Below are 20,059 nucleotides of genomic sequence, written 5' to 3' on the forward strand. Positions count from 1 at the left end.
TGCAAAGAAGAGGTGACCTTTGAGAAAAGTTTCAATACAATGCTCTGGTAGGAAGCCAAGTTTTAAAAGGACTGAAAATTAGTGGGTGATAAGGAAGTAGAGACAGTGAATATAGATTCTTCCTCCTAGACATTTAGCTGAGAAAGTGAAATTAGAGATAGGATGCCAGCTTAAAAGGAAGGCAGAAAAGGTTTTTAAATCTCAGAATACATTACTGAATGATGAGGGGCCAAGGAAAACTAGCAACATCTTTCATATCACTTCACGTAGTTCTTTTTTGCTTGTATGTTTTGTTTTTGGTTTGGTTTTGTGGTTTTTTTTTTAACTTCAACTCTCCCTGTTTACTTTTAAGTAAATTTTAAAAATTCAGTTTTGTTTTATATTCATTTTCAAATTATCTCCCTCCCCCACCTATTGGCTAGGCAAGAAAGTCAAAATCCATTACAAATATATACACGTGCAACATAAATGTCCACATTAGCCATAACAAGAAAAAGAGAGAAAAACAAGGTAGCCTTCAGTCTGCACTCGAGTCCAGCAGCTCTCTGTCTCAAGGTGTATATATAGCATGTTTCATCTTGAGTCCTTGGAATTATGATGGTCATTTTGTTGATCAGAGTTTCTAAATCTTTCCCAGTTGATTGTCTTGTGTAAGTTGTTTTCCTGGTTCTGCTCATGTCACCTTTGCATCAGTTCATAAAAGTCTTCCCAGGTTTTTCTGGAACTGTTCCCTTCATCATTTTGTACAGCACGATAGCATCGTATCACATTCATAGCCATAAATTTGTCCAGCCATTCTCCAGTTGATGGGCATCCCCTCAGCTTCTAATTCTTTGCCCCATTTACTTTTCATGAAGAGACATCTCTCCTTGCAGGTCTCCCTGCAGTAACCGCTTGTTCTAGGGAAGCCATGAGAGATCCGGTTTTGGTATTGACAGTGTTGTAGAGAGAAGAGCGTTTTGTTTCCTTTGTTTTGGAGTGTCAGGGTTTGGGGAGGAGAACCGAGATGGAGAGAAGGAACAGGATGAGCTATTTAGATCACGTCACACTGTCCAAACCAGCTCTTCATAGCATGATTACACTGTTTTATTTGAACAAAATTCCCCGTTAGCACCAATATTCATGGATGTTAATGTAGGCATGCCCATTGTAAATTGTAAATGCACAAACCATATTTTGTAAGTATGAATAACCGAGAATTGACTTTAGATTTTTAGAATGTAGATTAATTCCTGGAAACAGCTTTATATCATAATGAAATTTTAAAGTTTCCAAAAGGGGGGTTGAGGATGTGGTTCTCAAGAGTTTGCCTGGAAATGTTTACTCTTAAACTCTTGTCAGTACTCAACACTAAACCAAGTCCTGATTTAATTTTTTCATTATTTTATCACATTGTCTAAAAGATCCTTAATAAGCTTTTGTAAATGTAATTTACAGAGTCTAAAATTTCTTCTGTGAATGATTACGCAAAAATAAAGTTTTCATTTTGCAGGAAGTTGGTGAACCATCCAAAGAGGAAAAGGCAGTGGCCAAATATCTCCGCTTCAACTGTCCCACAAAATCCACAAATATGCTGGGTCACCGGGTTGATTACTTTATTGGTAGGATTACAACAAAATAATCACATCAGTTCAGATCTTTTAAAGATATTTAAGTTTTGCTGTTTCTCAGATGTCTTTATTTAAGTGCTTTCCTTTACGTTAATGAATAAATTTTGAACTTTTTTTCTTATACTGCTTTTTATAAAGCTTGTACAACTGCTGTCAGCTAATGTTGTTGTTATGTTTGTGTCTTAAATACACGTAATTTCTCTCAGTTTTTTCTCTATAGGAGAATTCAGTATTGGGCTTTCTGGAGTCCATTGCAGCAGTTTAGTATGACCCAAGGACTGTGATACACAGGGCAATGTAGTATAAACTGCATTTTGGGTGTTCACCTCATTGGTCTAAATAAGATGGAGTTCCTTCCTTCAGTTGTATATCTTTTCTGTATTTGATTTGCTCCCATAAACTGTTTTGTTTCATTCATGTAAAGCCCAGGAATGATGGGCATGCCAATTTAATCTTTTCTCTCCTATTTAATTTTTCAGCAACATTGGCTTGCTTATAAAGATTGCCTTTATTGGTCCCATATTACTCATTGATCCTGTGGTGGAATCACTTAGCAGATGTGTTTATATAACAGAGTTGGGGGGAGGGGGGGTTCCTCTCCTTGGATTCAGTTATCCAAGGCACCTTTTTCAGTTAAGATCAAGTGTAGAACACTAAACTTGGAATCAGACCCTGTGGTTTTGATCCCTGGCCCTGCCATGTGATAGCCGTGTGGCCATAAGAAGTCACTAATCTCTCTAAAGCTTTACCTTTCTCACGTGTAAAAAGGGGGTGTTATACTGCCTATCTCAAAGGAATGTAAGAAATTAAATCAGATAATATAAACAATAAAGTTAAAATTATCTTGCTGTAGATGTACATATTAGCACCTAGCAGTATAAATTTTGATCGCAGAAACCTCCCAAGATATCTTGGGGTTTTTTACAGCCTAGATTTCTTTTTTTAAGGACCCTGGCTTAAACCTAGATCACTCTGGCTCTCATTGATTGGTCAACCATAGGTTTTAGCCCAAGCCTCCTTTGGTTATTGTCTGGGCTTTGATGGCTCAGAATGTAAATAGCAATTGTTCCTGTTTTGGCCAGAAACTCTAGGAGTCTTCCCCTCCCAGTTTGATTTTTATTTATTTGTTTGTTTTTTGACTAGGTAAAAGAGGTAATTTTTTGCCTCATTTTTTCTTACCTACCCTTAATCACTGAATGGGCTTTGCCTCAGACAAACTGAGACCTGGCCATCTCCAGTCATCCTGAGCAGTGTCTTGCCACTGGACCCAGATGGCTCCAGAGGAGAGAGTGAGGCGGGTGACTTTGCACAGCCCTGCCTCACTTAAACCCAGGTCACTTGCAAGTCATGACACCTTTCCAATGTCATCATCCTCTTCAGAACGAAGGACAACCAAGAAAAAGTACCTAGTACAGTGCCCTGATTACAGTAGGCACTTAAAACACATTGGCTTAATTAAATTAGTTCAGTATTTTAAATTCTACTCCCCCATTTTTAAAACAAGTAATTAGAGAACTTATTTTCATCTATTAGTGCTAATCAGGGTTCATAAACATTTTTTATTTTGATTAGAAAGCCCTTTGCTTTTTAGTAATTTCGCTTTTGGAATGTGAGGTTGCTATATACCAGTACAGAGGTCTATTAATTGCATGACCTTAGGAATTTACTTAATAAAATTTGAGTTTGATAAGTAGTATGTATTCTCATTCTGTAGTATAATAATAATCTGTAAGTAATAATAATTCTGTAGTATAATAGTAATAAACTTTTTTTTTCCCTTTTAGCTTCAAAAGCAGTAGATTGCCTTTTGGACTCCAAATGGGCAAAGGCCAAGAAAGGAGAAGAAGCTTTGTTTACAACCCGAGAGTCTGTTGTTGATTATTGTAACAGGTATGGTTGACTTGTTTGTTGTAGGGCTTGTAAACATTGATTTTGAGTGTTTCTTTGTTGGCTTAGTCATTTTCACAATAAAATGAGTATTTCTCATGAGATTTAAGCATAAGAAAGAAAACAATACTGTACTGATTTTGCTTTATTATTAATGTAGATTAAATTGAAGGTTAATATTATTCAAAGTAACCAAATGGGACTTAAGTAGCTGACAGTGATTTTATTCCCTCCTTGGCCAAGTACTTGAAATGCCCACACTGCCTGCTCCTGAAGCCATTTATTGCCCTGCCCCATTGGGATATCCAATCACCTGTGGTCCTGAGATAACAGCTCTCAAAACTGTATTCCTTAACCAGTAACCTATTCTTTTTCATCTCTAATTCTTGTTTTAGAATATCATAATTGTTTTATAGCATATACAGCAAATGCCAGGTTCAGTTTGAAAAAACATAATTGCACAAGTAGAGTTCATGAAACAAAAAGTAACTTGTAACTGACCAAAGGTCAGCATCATTATCCTTTTAATAATATCATTAATGTAGACGAAGAAGTCTGCTGGTTCCCCAGGGAGCTTCATTTAGGCTGCTGGGCAGAGGGTTTAGAAGACAACCCCCCCACCCCTTCCCCTCAGCAATGTCTATGGCTTTTGGGAAATCCAACATACCTCATGGGTTCTTTCTTTTTTTAGTTTTTAGTCACAACTTGAATTCTCTCAGCTGAGCAGCTTTTGTACATTGGTTGTAGAGACTAAGATCTGAATATATGGCGGGGGTTGGGGGAAGCCGCCCTCCTCAAGGACCTTGTGTTCTACTAGGGGACTATACAATGTGAACAAGTAAGTAGATAAATCATCATTAGACCAAGAAAGAGCTCCCAAAAACTAGTGCGGGAGTTTTTTACCTTTTTTGTGCCATGGACCCTTGAAATAGATGGAGAGAATGTATTCCAGGTGGCCTGTGCAAGGACATAGAAGCAAGAGTCAGCAGGCAAATTCTGGAGGATGGCAGACCTGTGGAGTCTGGTGAGGGATAGACTGCAGGTCTAGGAAGGTTGGCCGAAGCCAGAGTGCAAGGACTCTTAGCTTAACCCTGGGCTATTGGGAAGTGCTGAAGATTCTTCAGCAGAGTCAGGGTTGACATGGTCAGATTTGTGCCAGCATATGTCTTGTCATCTCTAGGGAGGCAAAGTGATTTTTCCTATTGTATTCTTTTTGCATGAATCAGATTGTGATATTTCCCCCTTCTTCCCTCACAAAAATAATTTCAAGTTGCTTCTGCCTTAAAAGAAAGTTCTCCTGTTGTGTACAAAACATGTTTGTAACAAAACTTGCATCAAATCTCTTAAATTGTTTTCTTCATCAGTAAGAGAGCAAATAGATTAAACCATTAGCCATTGGGAGTTCTGCTTATCAGAGTCTATAATTCCTTTTTATATCCTCCACTACAGCACTTAAACATATTAATGTCATTATTGGTAATTATAGATTGAGCATTTTGCGAATAGTTATGTTTTGCCAAAGGTATTCAACAAAGTTTAAAGAAATGGTGCAATTAAAAGCCTTTAGCAAGTTAGCATTGATTTAGCTTCTCTGCATTGCATTATTCAGTACTTAAATCAGGCTAGTTTCTGTCTGGTAGTGCAGCTATCCCTTCCACATTGTAGGGATTGATGGTCTGGTACCCATCAAATTCTTTTTTTTTTTTAATACAAATTTATTTATTTTTAGTTTTCAACATTTACTTCCACAAGATTTTGAGTTCCAAATTTTCACCCCATCTCTCCCCTCCCCCACCCCAAGATGGCATGCATTCTGAATACCCCTTCCCCTAGTCTGCCCTGTCTTCTGTCTCTCCCCCCCTTCTCTTATCCCCTTCCCCTTCTATTTTCCTGTAGGGCAGGATAGACTTCTGTACCCCATTCCTGTATTTCTTATTTCACAGTTGCTTGTGAAAACATTTTTTTTAAAACATGTATTTTTAAAACTTTGAGTTCCAAATTTTCTCCCTTCTTCCTTCCCCACCCACCCTCATTGAAAAGGCAAGCAACTCAATATAGGTTATACATGTGCGGCTATGCAAAACACTTCCATAGTACACGTATTGTGAAAAACTAACTCTACTTCCATTAATCCTATCCTGCCCCCCCATTTATTCTGTTCTTTCTTTTGACCCTGTCCCTCCTCAGAAGTATTTGCTTCTGATTACCCCCTTTCCCAATCTGCCCTCCTCTTTATCATTCCCCTGTTCTCTTGTCTCCTTCCCCCCCTGTTTTCCTGTAGGGTAGGACAGATTTCCATACCCAATTGAATGTGTATGTTATTCCCTCCTTAAGCCAAATCCTGTGAGAATAAGATTCATTCATTCTCTCTCACCTTCCCCTGTTTCCCCTCCACTGTAAGAGCCTTTTCTGTTTTTTGTGAGATAGTTTACCCCATTCTGCCTTTCCCTTTCTTCTCCTAGTATAATCCTCTCTCATCCCTTAATTTTATTCACCAGATATGACTCCTTAATCTTCAACTCACCCTGTGCCCTCTATCTATCTATCTATCTATCTATCTATCTATCTATAAATCTATAATTTTTTCCCCTCCAACTACCCTAATACTGACAAAGGTCTCATGAGTTCTAAATATCATCTTTCCATGCAGGAATGTAAACAGTTCAACCTTAATAAGTCTCTTATGATTTCTCTTTCCTGTTTAGCTCTTCATGGCACCATCAGATTCTGAGTAAAATTTTTTGGCCCTCCCTTGTACCAGAGAAGAAATCTTAATTTTCTTTTTCATTTATGAGGTGTTTACAGTACCTTAATGTAAAATTTAGGTTGATATTATATAATGCTATACATTATCTTTTATGCATTTCTCAGTTTCTAAACTTTTTCTGTCATCTGCTGGCCTTCATGTGTTGTCTGTGGCTTCTGCAAAACTCCCCATTTAATTTCTTGGGCCAGCTCAATATAGTGACACCTCAGTGGGGAAAAGTAAATGTGCAGGTGAAAATTAGTACATCTAAGGAAACAGTGATTTGGATTGGTAATATTCCATTTGTTTCACCAGATTTCTAATGAGGGGGTAACCCACTACTTCCAAAGGCAGCCTGTTTTACTTTTGTTAGCTCAAATTGTTAGGAAGTTCTTTCTTATTCAGTTGACTCTTATCTCTCTCTAACTTCTACACATTTCCCCTTGTTCTGCCTTCTGGATTCGAGCATGAGAGGGTTGTTGCTTTTTTTTTCCTACAAATTATCTAAGTAAAATCTAAGTTATACATATATATATAGTAGTCCCCTTATATGTCAGTCTAGTAACTGTGTCCAAAAAGAAAATAAGATTAGTTTGGTGTAACTTGTTCTTGATAAGTCACAATGACTCTTTGTGATCATGGCTTCCTTTTCTAGATGGCCAGTGACTACCCATTTTGATAAGACATCATTAAATTAAAGTCAAGCTTATTGATCTAAGTTTTTATACTCTTATCTTCCTTCTTTTCTTAAAATTGTACCAGAATTTGCCTTTTCCGGTCTGTGATGCACCTCTTCTGTTATCCACAGTATACAGAGATCTCTGATGTTGGCCCAGTAATCCCATTCTCCAGTTTTTTCAGGATCCTTAGATGCAGTATGTCTCCACTGAGTGATTTAGATTCATCAGGGCCTGCTAGGTGTTCCTTTGTCCCTGTTTGTCCTGGCATTCAGCTTCCTACCACCCATCCTTCTGCTATCCTTTCTAGTCTAACAACCATCCTTTTTGGCGGAGGAAACAGAAGAAAAATGAGGCTTCATTTTGCCTTCTTGGTGATAAGTTACTGTTACTGTGCACTCGGAGCCAGCACTCCTGAAGGAGCTGGCAGTGATCCCAAAGGGGCATGTTGTCAGTGCTTAATCAGTGCCCACAGTGTATCCCCCCACTTAAAGAGTGTTAAAACTGGACACACACTTGAGAGAAGAAGAGTGGGTGTGGTGGTACTTTTTATGGTCTAGCTCTGGACACAAACCCCATTCTATTAGGATTACTTAAAACCATGTAGACATTTTTAAAGATGGGTAGGTATCCTTAAGACACTTAGGAAGGATTGGGTATTTAGGGATCTACCTACTGAATTCTTTGCTACATAAATTATCCTTATAGTAATCAAGAGATTTCAAGTGATTATAAATAATTTAATGGCTTTTTTGTTTATTTTAAAGGCTTTTAAAGAACAGTTCTTTCACCGAGCATTAAAAGTAATGAAAGTGAAACTTGACAAAGACACAAAGAAAGAAAAAGAGAAAGAAAAAGGAAAGGTAGAGAGTGGGAAAGAGGAGGAGAAAAGAAGCAAGAAAGAGAATCCAAAGGATGAAAAGGCTAAGAAGGAGAGAGAGAAAAAAAGAGATGGTGAAAAGGAGGAGTTGAAAAAGGTGAGTCCTGCCAGAGGTGGTACGAGTCTGTCGGAACATTTGATTGTTGGTCATCATCAGATTTGGGATTTACCAGTTACAGAGAGTTCGAGATTGTGAGTTAGCACGTCATAGTGTCCATCCTAAATTAGACATTTCCTCATTTTTTAAATTTTCCTATGTGGTATCAAGTCACTTGCATTAAGTTATAACAACAGCGCTGTTTTGCCTATCAACAGAGATAAACCAAACTGTTCCCTTAGGCTACTCTTGGGAAGAATTCCTCCTTTGACTAGTTGCTCTTAATATTCTGTTTCTTCTATTATCATAGTAAACTTAGAACGGAAAGCACCAGTAGCTGGGGAAACTTAAGAAATCCCTCCTCTATAAGATGGCACTGGATGTGAATCTTGATAAAAGCAGGGATTCTGTGAGACAGCTGGGCTGGGGGGAGGGGCAGTGGAGTAGGAAAGGGCTAGGTTGTGAAGAGCTTCAAATGCCAAGCAGAGGAGTTTATATTTGATCTTAGAGGTGATAGAGTGATACTGCATGGGGTATGGGAAAGGGTGACATGACATGGTCAGAACTGACTTTTAGGAAAATTACTTTGGTAGCAAGTGGAAAGATGGATTGGAGTTGGGAGAGAGGTAAGGCAGGAAGATTGATGAGGAGGCTCTTGCAAGAGTCCATGTTAGAGGGGATGAAATCTTGAAATATAGGATATCCAGTTTGAAATGTGTTGCAGACTGGAGCTCATGAGACAGACTAGGGCTAGATATTGATCTGGACATCATCAGCATAGATGTGATAATTGAACTGATGGGAAGCGATAAGATCACCAAGTGAGAAATTACAGAGAAAAAAGAGGGTCCATAATAGCCTTGGGTCATTCCTGCTGTTGGGGAGGAGGGTGGGGGGGAAGTAGATAAAAATCTACAAAAGAGACTGAGAAGGAGCAGTCAGACAGGAAGGAGGAGAACCTGGAGAGAGCAGCGCCTGAAAACCCAGAGTGGAGACAGTATCTAGGAGAGTGTGGTTAACAGTGTTAAGAGACTGCAGGGGTTACAAAGGGTGAGAGCTGAGAAAAGGCCATCTGCCTGGGCAATTAAGAGATCATTGGCCACTTTGGAGAGAGCCATTTCATCTGAGTAACAGATCAGAAGCCAAAATACAGGGATTTAAGAAGAGAATGAGAAAGAAAGCCCAGATATAAAGAATAGATAGCTCTCCCTTCTGCCTTCATTTCCATACACTTTAGAGCGATGACACCTATATCTCACTTTTGTCTCAGAGCGGCCCCGAGCAGGCAGGTGGGCAAGTATTATTATCTTCATCTCACCAATCAAGAAACCAAGAGGTAAAATGATGCCAGCACTCACCGTTCTAGATTCCAGGTCTGGGATGGTGGTGGTAGATGGCTTTTTCAAGGAATTTGGCTGAAAGTGGGAATAGAGATAGAAAACTATTACTAGTGGCCATGGTAGACTCTAGTAATGGTTGTTTATAGATGAGAGACATAGGCATATTTGTGAGCAACATGGAAGGAAATAACAGATAAGGAGAGGTTGAAAATTAAAAGGGGAGTGGTAGTGGGTATCATAATAAGGAGATAGTGAGGGGATGAGATCCAGGGAACATGTAGAGGGATTGGTCTTGGTGAGAATGGCCACCTTTTAAGGGACTGTAGTAAAGGAAATGCTGTGGGACAGTGTCATGGGGTATGAAATGAGAGGAGGGAGATTGTAGCAAATAATCTCCATTTTCTTAGTAAAGTTTAAGGTGAGGTTCTCATCTGAGAAAATAGGGGGGAAGAGGATGCTGTGGGAAAGTTGGGAAAGAAAAGAAGGTAGAGCCAAGTTGGCAGAGTAGCAGAAAGTAGTACTGCTGAGCTCCCCTCCACAAAACTCCCCCAAATAGACCTAGAAAATGCACTAGTCTGAATCCTGGTGGGAAATTCCAGAAAAAGTCACAGTGAGTAATTTTTCTAGACCTGGTAAGCATAGAGAGACAGAAAGGTCTGCAGACATGAGGGATAAGGATAGGCTGTCATGGAGCATCACCCAGGAAGAGACTGTGCACCCAGGCAAGAGGAGGTCCCTGACCTACCAGAGCATCATGATGGGGACAGGTACCAGCTGGCAGCTGTCATCCACTACCCAATTCTGTCACAGATCCAGGGTAGAGTGAGAAGAGAACTGGCACCCAGAGGTGGTATTTGGTATTCCTGGGTAGGAAGTACCTGGGAAGTTGAGAAGCAGCAGCAACAGTGCGGTTCAGACCCCAAAAGCAGAGCAGGATCTCAGTTCTAGCATCTAGCCCAGCTTGTAGAGGAATCCTAGTCCAAAGGGGAGCCTACAGTTCTGCTACTCTGAACCAGCAGATCTTTGCAGCTGTCTGACAGGGGCTGAGTCCAGGAGCAGTCTACTTTTTCTCAGACCAAAATCCAGGTGAGGGACTTGCAGAGCTCAGACCAGGGACGTAGTGATCAGACTTTACTTTGGGTCAGACCACTTTGGGAGCAATCACCCACAGTCACACAAGTCCCAAGAGACCTTCCTTCCAGAATGAGGCAGAGCTCAGCCCTAATTTCAAGTCCGAAGTTAAGTAGACAAGGAGAATAAGCAAAAAAGAGAAGAATCCCTCCATAAAGAGATATGGTGACAAGAAGATCAAGACAGGAATGACCCCAAAACACATCCATAGGCAAATCTTTAAGAAATTAAAAGTAAAATACAGTGTGGGCACAGACTGAGCTAAAATTCCTAGAAGAGAGGAAGCCAGAGTTTAAAATTTTTTATCAACAAAATGAGAGTACTTGAGGAAAACATTGGAAGGGAAATGAGAACAATAGAGGAAAAAATTGGAAAAAGAATTAACAGCTTGGCACAGGAGGTACAAAACCTTGCCCAAACAACAAATTCCCTGAAAATTAGTATGGACCAAATAGAAGTCGGTGACTCCACAAGACAATGCAAAATATTAAAACAAAGTGAAAGGGTTAAAAAAAAAAGGAAGACAATATAAGCTATCTCACAGCAAAAACAGTGGACTTGGAAAACAAATTTAGGAGAAAGTGTAAGAGTTATTGGACTATCTGAACCACCATGACCAAAGAAAAAAGCCTAGACATCTTATTTCCAGAAATCTTTAAAGATAACTCAGGAGGGCAAAAATGGAAACAGAAAGATTCTACCAGTCAGATCTCCTGGAAGAAAACCAAATGAACATTCCAGGAACATCATAACCCAAATCTAGAGCTTCAGGTCAAAGCGAAAAGACTTGTAGCAGCCGGAAAGCAAGCGTTCAAGTACTGAGGAGCTGCAGTTAAGATCCTGCGTGACTCAGCAGCCACAGCTCTAAGTGAGAGCTTTGCAGTAGTTTGGGTACATCTGGAAGATCTTAAGAGAAGAACAAAAAGAAGGGGCAGAGGAATACACAGTGCATGGTGGGAGGGAGGAAAAGGTGTGTTAGGGGAAATTATCTCAGATTGTTAGGGCGTACAAGAAGATGTCTAAACAAAAGATGGGGGGAGGGGGAGCAGGAGCAGCTCCCTCATTCTCATCTACACTGGTTAAAGGAAGGAAGAATGACTACATATGCACACGAAGAGCTGGGCCCAGAGATACATTTCAGTCAGCAGGGAAATAGGGAAGGGGAGAATGCAAGAGGGAGAATTAGAAGGAGGCCAGATTAAGAGAGCGATTAGTCCTAAGCAACACAGCTTCTAAGGATATACAAAAACATAGTAACAGGTCTTTTTCAAGTGGCAAAGAATGGGATTTTGACAAGGTGCTCACAAATGAAGGAATGAATAAACAAGTTATAAATGTGATGGAATATTATTTTGCTATAAGAGGTGGTTTCAAAGAAACCTGGGAAGACTCCTATGAGTTGATGAAGAGTGAAATGAGAAAGAACCAGGAGAATAATTTGTACAATGACAACAATATTGTAAATGCGACCAGCTTAAAGAATTAAGAACTTTTATCAGCATAATGACCAGCTGTGATTCCAGAGGACTAACGAAGAAACATGCTGCCCACCTCATGATAGACAGGTGAAGGACTCAGTGCAGAATGACACAATTTTTTTTATGGACACAGCCAAGATGGAAATTTGTTTTTCTTGACTGTGCATGTTTATAATGAGTTTTGTTTTTCTTATTAATTGGGGGAAAGAGGGTAGGAGATTTTTGCTGATTGATGAAAATGAAATATAATTTTTAAAAACAAAAACAAAAAGAAAGGAGATTTGGAGTAGCTGCTGTGATGTGGCTGGAGAATCAATGAGGAGTAGATGAATTACCCTGCTGCTGTGAGGGCTCAGTTGAGAGTAGATTATATAAATTGGTAGTGGACCAAGTTAGAGGAGCTGCATGAATTCCTTCAACATTCATCTTAGCACATGAGGAGGTGAAGATGAGGGTGGATGGAAGGAGTATAATTCATGATAGGTCATGAATTTAGCAAAACATCAGTGGCAGTAGAACAAGGTAGCGAGAGATTTTTGACTGGCAGATAGTGTTGAGTTGAACTGGTTCACCAAAGGATTGACCTTGCAAAGGATGGAGAGTGTAGCCAGTGATGGTGGTTGCCTGGGACAGGACTGAGGGCACTGAGAAGTAGTTAATGGCAGGTCCCAGTGAGCGTTAAGAATTGGTTGAGTAGGAATAAGCCATAGGGAGAAATGGAATGCTAAAAAATTTTGTTTGGCTAGGAATTCTCAAGTTCTTGAACGTGGAAGTTCATTACAAACTAGCTCTGGACCTTTGGGTAAGTCATTTTAACTTCCAGACCTTTGTTTCTTCCTCTGTCAGGTGAGGTTTTGGACTAAAAATAATCTCTAAGGTTATTTCCAACAATAACATTCTGTGACTTAACCCCTGCCCTCTCTTCAGTTTTCTTCTCTGGAGGATGGAGATAATACATACACAAACACTGATACAGAACTGGGAGGGCCAAATGAGGTCATAGATGTGAAGTAGCTTGTAATGATAGACTACTCAAATGCAGGTTATTCCTGGCCATCTCGTGTCAGTCATTGTCATTGTCTTTTGCAATATTAAGGGTTTTGATTTTTTTTTATCAAGCAGCTTGTGGGGTATGTGTGGTGTGTTGTGTTTTTTAAGTATACAGTACCTTGGAAGTGTCCCATGGCACTTTGGTATCTTGAATAGTCCGGGTTAGTTTTTTGTGGTTTTGGGGGTTTTTTTTGTTTTCATTTTCCAGAGTTTTCAACTCCTTAACATAATGTAAAAAGTATAGCTAATATGGCATTGAAAATTACTAGTTTGATGAATATTTTAATTTCATTTGCAGTGAGATTATACGTTTTTTAAAAATGATTTTTCACCCTGTTAATGGCGGGGGGGGGGTACATTTTTGTAGGAGGAAACACCAGGAACACCCAAAAAGAAAGAAGCCAAGAAAAAATTCAAACTGGAACCACATGAAGATCAAGTGTTCCTGGATGGAAATGAGGTTAGTGTATCCAGCCTAGAAATTAAACTGTGATTATCAGTAGAAATCATGAGATGGGAATGAAGCAATCACAAAGGTTTGAAATATGATGGATCTTCTTTAGATGGTCAGTCATATATCTGAATAACTCAGTCTGATTACATTCATATTACCTTATATCTCAGTCACTGGCTACACTGTGAAAAGGGTTAGCAAACTGTTTAAAACCTAAAGCTATCCGGTATAATTTGCTTACTAATAGCAAAAATTGCCACCAAGTTAACATTTACTTCTAGGATAGATTTTTCTATTCCACAGATACGTGTAATGTTCTAATAAACTTCTCTGATGGCCTAAAGTCTTGACACTGAAGTAAAAAATTTAGAGTAGTTATTTGTGTTATTGTAAACTCCTTAAGTGTCTGGTGCTTCTACTGAATAGAATAGTCTTTTACTAAATAAGATATACCAATTTCAATCAGAGCATCTGGCTTTTTAGACTAGAGCTCGATTAGTACATTGTTTGAAGTATTTAATTAAATTTGGATCCTTGCTTTGAATTCCAAAATGGTATCACTTTCCTAATATACACAACATGTAAATTACTATAACTGGATCTCTAACTTTCTGTTGTTTTATGGAAACATTTAACTGTTTGTTTCTCTAGGTGTATGTGTGGATCTATGACCCAGTCCACTTTAAAACATTTGCCATGGGACTAATTCTTGGTAAGTGAATAAGTAGTTTAAGTGTGACCTTAAGATGGGAAGGAAATAGCTGAGATAAGTGGGTCTTCCTTATGCATTTCTTATATGAATCTTATCTAAAGATGAGCCTTTTAAAATTATGCTGACATAGGTATGTAGTGTCTGAATCACTCTTCAGGTGAGGAACGCAAGTAAGAAGAGTATTTTTTCTTAAATTCTAAAATACTAAATCAATATAAGTCTTTTACTGAAACATCGTGCCTTAAGTTATTGGTGACCAAAAATCCATTCAGCTACAGGGCATCCATTCCCCAAACAGCTGATCTTAATTATCACCCTCCAAAATTTCTAACATGGCAAGAAGAAGTAAGCAAACCTCCAGAAAAGCATGCTCTTCTCCACTGTCCTCAGAGCCACTAGAATGATATTCCAGAAGAAGGAAGAAAAGTGATTACTAAGGACGTTCTACTACGACTAGTTGCCTCCATTTTACCATTTCTTTTTCAATTCCTTTTTTTTTTAAATAATCATGTATTTCTTGGGGGGGGAGTTCTGAGATTAGAAATTGTGATTTTGTTTCAAGTTATCTTATATAGTTGTTACTGTGATTTTTGAGAAAATCACTAGATTGTGTATAAATTGTCAAACCAGGGTTTATGGTAGAGTTTTGCTTGCTTAAACCTTGTGTAACACCGGTGAAGGGGTCGTGTTTAGGTTGGTGGGTATCTGCATTTTCATCCCTTTAAGAAAGAGAGAAGAGCAGTGTCCCATGTTACGTCAGGTGAAGATTGAAGGTACCAAAACATAATGTCTGAATTTTGCCTGCAGCTTCGTTTGCCAGGCCTGAACCCTAAGCACTTAGTAGTTGTTTGATTAGTAGCACAGAGTTTAATCTTAAGTTTATATGTCAAATCGGTTTATAAATAGAACATGAAATATTTTAAAGCATCTTCCTCCACCAACAATGTAAATAACAGTATTACAAGCTTCCTTTGTTAAGTCATGGTTAATAAGTTAATAAGTTCAGTTTGAGTCCAGAAATGAGCTCGGCACCTTGGTGCTTTGTTGTTGCAGTGATTGCAGTGATAGCTGCCACCCTCTTCCCTCTGTGGCCTGCGGAGATGCGAGTGGGTGTTTATTACCTCAGTGTAGGAGCCGGCTGTTTTGTGGCCAGCATTCTGCTGCTTGCTATTGGTAAGTATTCTCTTCAGTAAAAATGAGTTCAGTAAGGTAGGTATTCAGCAAGTCAGACTAAACTCCAAAACCTCATTCTAGTTGGAAGGCAGTAATTCTGGGCTTGATCAGCAGTCAGTAATATCTAAGCATTTGGGAAAATCTAGAAATGGACAAACGATGATTTCACTGTTCACTTTGGTCAGATTCCAAAGTTGACTACTTACCCCCAAGTCTGCCTCCCACCCCCTAAAACAAAACAGAAAAACAAAAACAACCCGCATCCCTTTAAAAAGGCATTGATGTGTGCCTGACTGAATTTGGGCAAATATGAAAAAACTTACTTTAACCTAGTTTCTTTGACTAGTTCCTGTAGGAGCCTGTATTTGGAGCTGGATAGGCACTGTAGAAGTCATTTCGTCCAACACCCTCATCTTATAAAGGGGGACATTGAGACTCATCCAGGTTAAGTGACTGCCCCAGCTCACACAGGTAGTAAGTGGCAGAGCCTTCTGACTTCAAGTCCACTAGTCTTTCCATCATGCCAGTGCCTGGCACAGAGTAGACCTTTAGTAAGTGCTTGTTAAGTAACGAACTTACATTCTAATAGGAGAATGCAGGATTTGTAAAGAAGTAAATAAAGGGTAATTTGGGAAAGGAGAGCAGCCAAGGAAGGCTTAATGGAGGATGTGGCACCAAAGGGATTCTGGAAGGAAAAGGAGGATTCTGAGGGGCAGAATCAGGAAATGCACTCTAGATAGGGGAGAGTGTGGGTTCTCAAATTCAGGTGATGCAGTATCAAGTGTAGAGAACATCAGACAGTCAGATTTGATGGGATTAGACCCTGTGTGAATCGTTGTAATGTGAAATAAGACTGGAAAGGTAAAGTAGGTTGTATTCCCATTAAAGAAAGCCACAAACATTCGGGTGATGAGTTTGTGGTTTATCCTTGAGCGTTCAGACCTTTGCCTTCTGGAGATGATTTTGACAGATGTTTGGAGGACAGGTTGGATGGTTAGAGACTGGAAACAGGCTGTTAGAGTTATATGGGTGAGAGAGGCTGAGAGCCTGAACTAGGATAGTGGCTTTGTGAGTGCAGAGAAGGGTGGATGTGAGAGCTGTGTCAGTTGTAGAATCAACAACACTCAGCCACTTACGGGATGTGGAGGGAGACGGGAGTCAACCATACTTCATTTATTGCTAGTTACAAATATGGGAAACTGGGTTGTGCCCCCCACAGAATTGGGAAAGCTTGGAAGAAGGGCAAGCTGGAGATGTGGGGATAAGGAAGAGAAGGGAGATGAAGGACCAAGTGTTAGAGACAGGAAAAGAATGACAAAGTTGTGTGAAGGCTCCATCAGACGGGAAAGCTGAGGTAAGCAAGAGCTTCCAGGAGGAGGGATGACTGGCAGTAGTGGAAGCTGCCAAGAATGAGGAGGAGTAATGACTGAGAATAGGCCATCAGAGCTAGGAATTAAGAGTTTGGTTGGTAACTTGGGAGAGAACCCTTTTAGTCGGTGATGGGTTAAGAACCTTGATTGCAAAGCAGTCAAGTGTGTGGGAAGGGGTGAATCAGGCAAGACGTGGAGGTACCTTTTTTTTCTTGACCTTTAGGGGTAAGAGAGAAGATGACTTGGGCAGGGCAGGATCCAGTAAAGATTTTTTAAAAGATGGAGATTTAGGTGTATTTGTGGACAACCAGCAAGGAGCCATTATTCAAGATGAGATTGAAGATTAGAGAGGAAAGTGATTAGAGAGGCCACTGCTGGAAGGCAGAAGGTCATAGGATCAAGAGCACACATCAGAGAATTCATTTTGACAGGGTAAAAAGTGCTTCCTCTTCCTTAAAGATGGGGACAAATGAGAAGATGAGTGAAGATAGACCAGAGTTCTGAAGTAGGGGGCTGGGGAAATGAAGGAGCCTATGACTAGTGGCCTGAGTTTTCTTGGTAAAACAGGCATGTTCACATACTGCTGGAGCTTGGGAAGAAAAGAAGGTTGGGAATGGGCCTAATGGGTGATTTAATGCTGCGAGTTTGTAGGGGACCCGGTTAATATGGTCTCCTGCCTTCCTCCGGCATCATTCAGCAGCACAGTAGGGATGGATGAAGGGTAGGTACTGTATGGTTGAGTTAAGTATAGTGTTAAGATTGTTAAGAGAGGGAAGTGAGGCCTGAGCTTGGATAATGGACTAGAAGAATAGAGAGTATTTTATGATTTAAATTTCCATGAATATTTTATTCTGACAAGGAAATAGTAGTGGGAAGTGTAGGGGGAAGATATGATCATAGTATTAAGGTTAAAATCTTAGAGGCAATCTGGCCCAACCTCTTCATTTTACAGATGAAGAAACAGGCCCAGAGAGGTCATACAGCTAAGTAGTGTCAGACCAGAGACTTGACTCCCTATCACTTAACTTCTTTTGTTTTTTGCTTTACCTTGCTTTGCTTGTTGTTAGATCTTTTTTCATTGGTTAAATTTAAGCATTTTGTTAAAGTTGCTTAGGTTTTTATTGTTTCCAGGAGCATTTATTTCCACTGAAGTAGTTTTGCAAAATTTCCAGAAACTAAATTATGTTCTCTAAGAATTTTTTTTCTTCTGCTGATTTGTCCCAGAACTATACATACTTTGTTTGCATTCAGTTTTGGGGTATGACAATGATTTGACCTGTGGTGTCGCTGTCTTACACATTCTTCATTCAGTTCATTCTTAATGCTCAACCACTGTGTGCTAAGTCACAGTGCCAGAAAATGAGAGGAACACGAAGATAAGATGTGTGTGGGCCCTGTCCTCACTGAGCTTACATTCTGATGAAGATATGACCTCGAGGTGTGAGTGCAGTGAGAAGAGAAGTACATTACCAGAAGGGATAGCATGAATAAAACAGAACTGGTGATCTTCAGTGAATAGCAAGTGTTCCAGTTAGTGAAGGCCTAAAATGTGTAAAGAGTTGTAGATAAAACCAGAAATGGAGATTGGTGTCAAATTGTAGAGGGCTTTAAATTTCAGAGTAAATCTCAGAGTTTGGGTAGAAGGAGGTAAAGAATCCCATCTCATTGAAGCAGCAAATTCTATAAACATTAAATATCTCTGTGCCAGAGATTAGAGTTAAAAAAATGAAATACCATAAACCCTGCCCTTGAAGAGCTTTTAGTCTGATTGGGGCAAGTTGTGCTACGAGGTAGAATGTCCTAAGGAGAAAAGAATGTTCATCAGCTCTTGGCTTTTCATGGGGAAGACGGCACCTATAAGAAGGGAACATGTTCTAGTAAAAAAAATTGGCCTGCATGAATTCAAAAGATTTGGTGAATTGAATCGGAGGCAGGCAGATTGTTTTAGTTTGAATGTAAGAGTTTGTAAGGGGTTCATTATGAAAATAAAGCTAGACAGGTGGACTGGGGCCAAACTCTAGAAGGCATTCCATACTAAGAGTTAACTCGGGACCAGAAGGCCCATCCCAAGACCAGCCAGGTGAGAGGGGTTAGCCTTGACACTTTCATGGCCGGTGGGTGCCCATCCGGTGGTGGTTTGACTGCAGGCTGAGTTGGGACTCAGCCCAAAATGGATAGGGCAGTGAGAAAAGCTTTCTTCCCTGAGTTGTGGGTAAATGGATGGCAAGGGCATTAGCCCCAGTTACCAGGAGCTTCTGGATCCAGGGAATTTAATTAGATCTAGGTTAGGTTGCACTGGATAGAGTCCTTATACGTATATATCCTTATACTTTTAAAATTATTTGCTATTCCTCTTTGTGAACACACCCTAGAAATTGTATACTTGTAACTTGGAGTGTGTGCCTGAGGAAATATGTACTTGATTGAGGTTACCTAGACATGGTGGGCATGAGCAGAAAAGAGGGAGCACGGGCCTGTTTGATTGTGGGCAGAAGATTAAGCCTTGGTCTGGATGAGCTGTGAAGGGATTAAGACCGAGTAGTGCATTTTTAGAGATTTGAGAGTGAGGGTTCTTCATACTTCATCCTGGTTTACAAAGCATGTTCTAGGGACAGGTTTTTCCGCATTGAGTGATGGTGTTTAAAGCTGAATTCATTGTTGGGGGAGAGAAAAAAATGGAGCATCACTTCCTTAAAGATGTAAAATCACAAAGGGCAGAGGTCTGCTCCCTAACGGTGTTTGTGTCCTGGACATTACCTCAGTCAGAGTTTAAAGAGAAGTGGGGCTGCTCCGGTTAGTGGCCAGCTTCTCCCTTTTCCTGTCCTGGAGTGCTAGTAGTTCAGCCAACTTTTACCTCAGGCAACTTTTCACACCCGAGACACACTTTGTGGTAATCCTCTTGCTTTTACAACTCTTCTTTCTCCCAATTTTTGCTTACTTGCCACAGGAGAATGTCTCATCTGTCTGTCTCCCTCTTTATTACATTGGTGACCAGCCTCCCTCCCTCCTTGCCCCCACCCTAATTATGACTGCAAGTCAGAAGAAAATTTCTAGGGAGACAGCAGTACCAAGGAAAAGAAAGCCTTAACTTTTGTCAAGTAAGGCATCATCAAGACCCAGGGCTATCAACTTCCCACAGCCTTGCAGGTGTCTAGAAGTCCCCTGCAGATGTCCCACAACAGACTCCATCTCTTTCCTTACCCTCTTTTAAGACTGCTTTTCCTTACATACCAGGATTCAAATTAAAATGATGCTAATGTTATTGTTTTGTTTAATTATAATTTTAATAATATTGGTTAGTTAGTAGTATTTATCTTTGTAAATGCCATGTCTCAGCTGCCTTATGAATTAAAGAGGTATCTGTGGGCTAGGTTGAACAGCAAGATTTATCATTTTTCTGTGGCAAAAGGCGTTCTGTGTTCCAAACAAATCCTCACCCTGGAGATCACAACCT

The 20,059-nt window shown here is 39.9% G+C and overlaps 1 protein-coding gene across 1 annotated transcript in view; it reads left to right on the forward strand.

Annotated features, from left to right (window-relative positions):
- The window catches only part of SEC62 (SEC62 preprotein translocation factor), a 40,176-nt gene that overhangs the window by 16,263 nt on the left and 3,854 nt on the right, over positions 1–20,059 (forward strand). The window contains 6 exon segments of the mRNA XM_020980265.2: positions 1,493–1,601; positions 3,395–3,513; positions 7,688–7,897; positions 13,264–13,356; positions 14,002–14,062; positions 15,116–15,235. Of these exon segments, the coding sequence (XP_020835924.1) occupies positions 1,493–1,601; positions 3,395–3,513; positions 7,688–7,897; positions 13,264–13,356; positions 14,002–14,062; positions 15,116–15,235 (712 nt within the window).

This window comes from Phascolarctos cinereus, unplaced genomic scaffold, assembly GCF_003287225.1.
Source record: "Phascolarctos cinereus isolate Bilbo 61053 unplaced genomic scaffold, phaCin_HiC Scaffold_7;HRSCAF=346, whole genome shotgun sequence".
NCBI lineage: Eukaryota > Metazoa > Chordata > Mammalia > Diprotodontia > Phascolarctidae > Phascolarctos > Phascolarctos cinereus.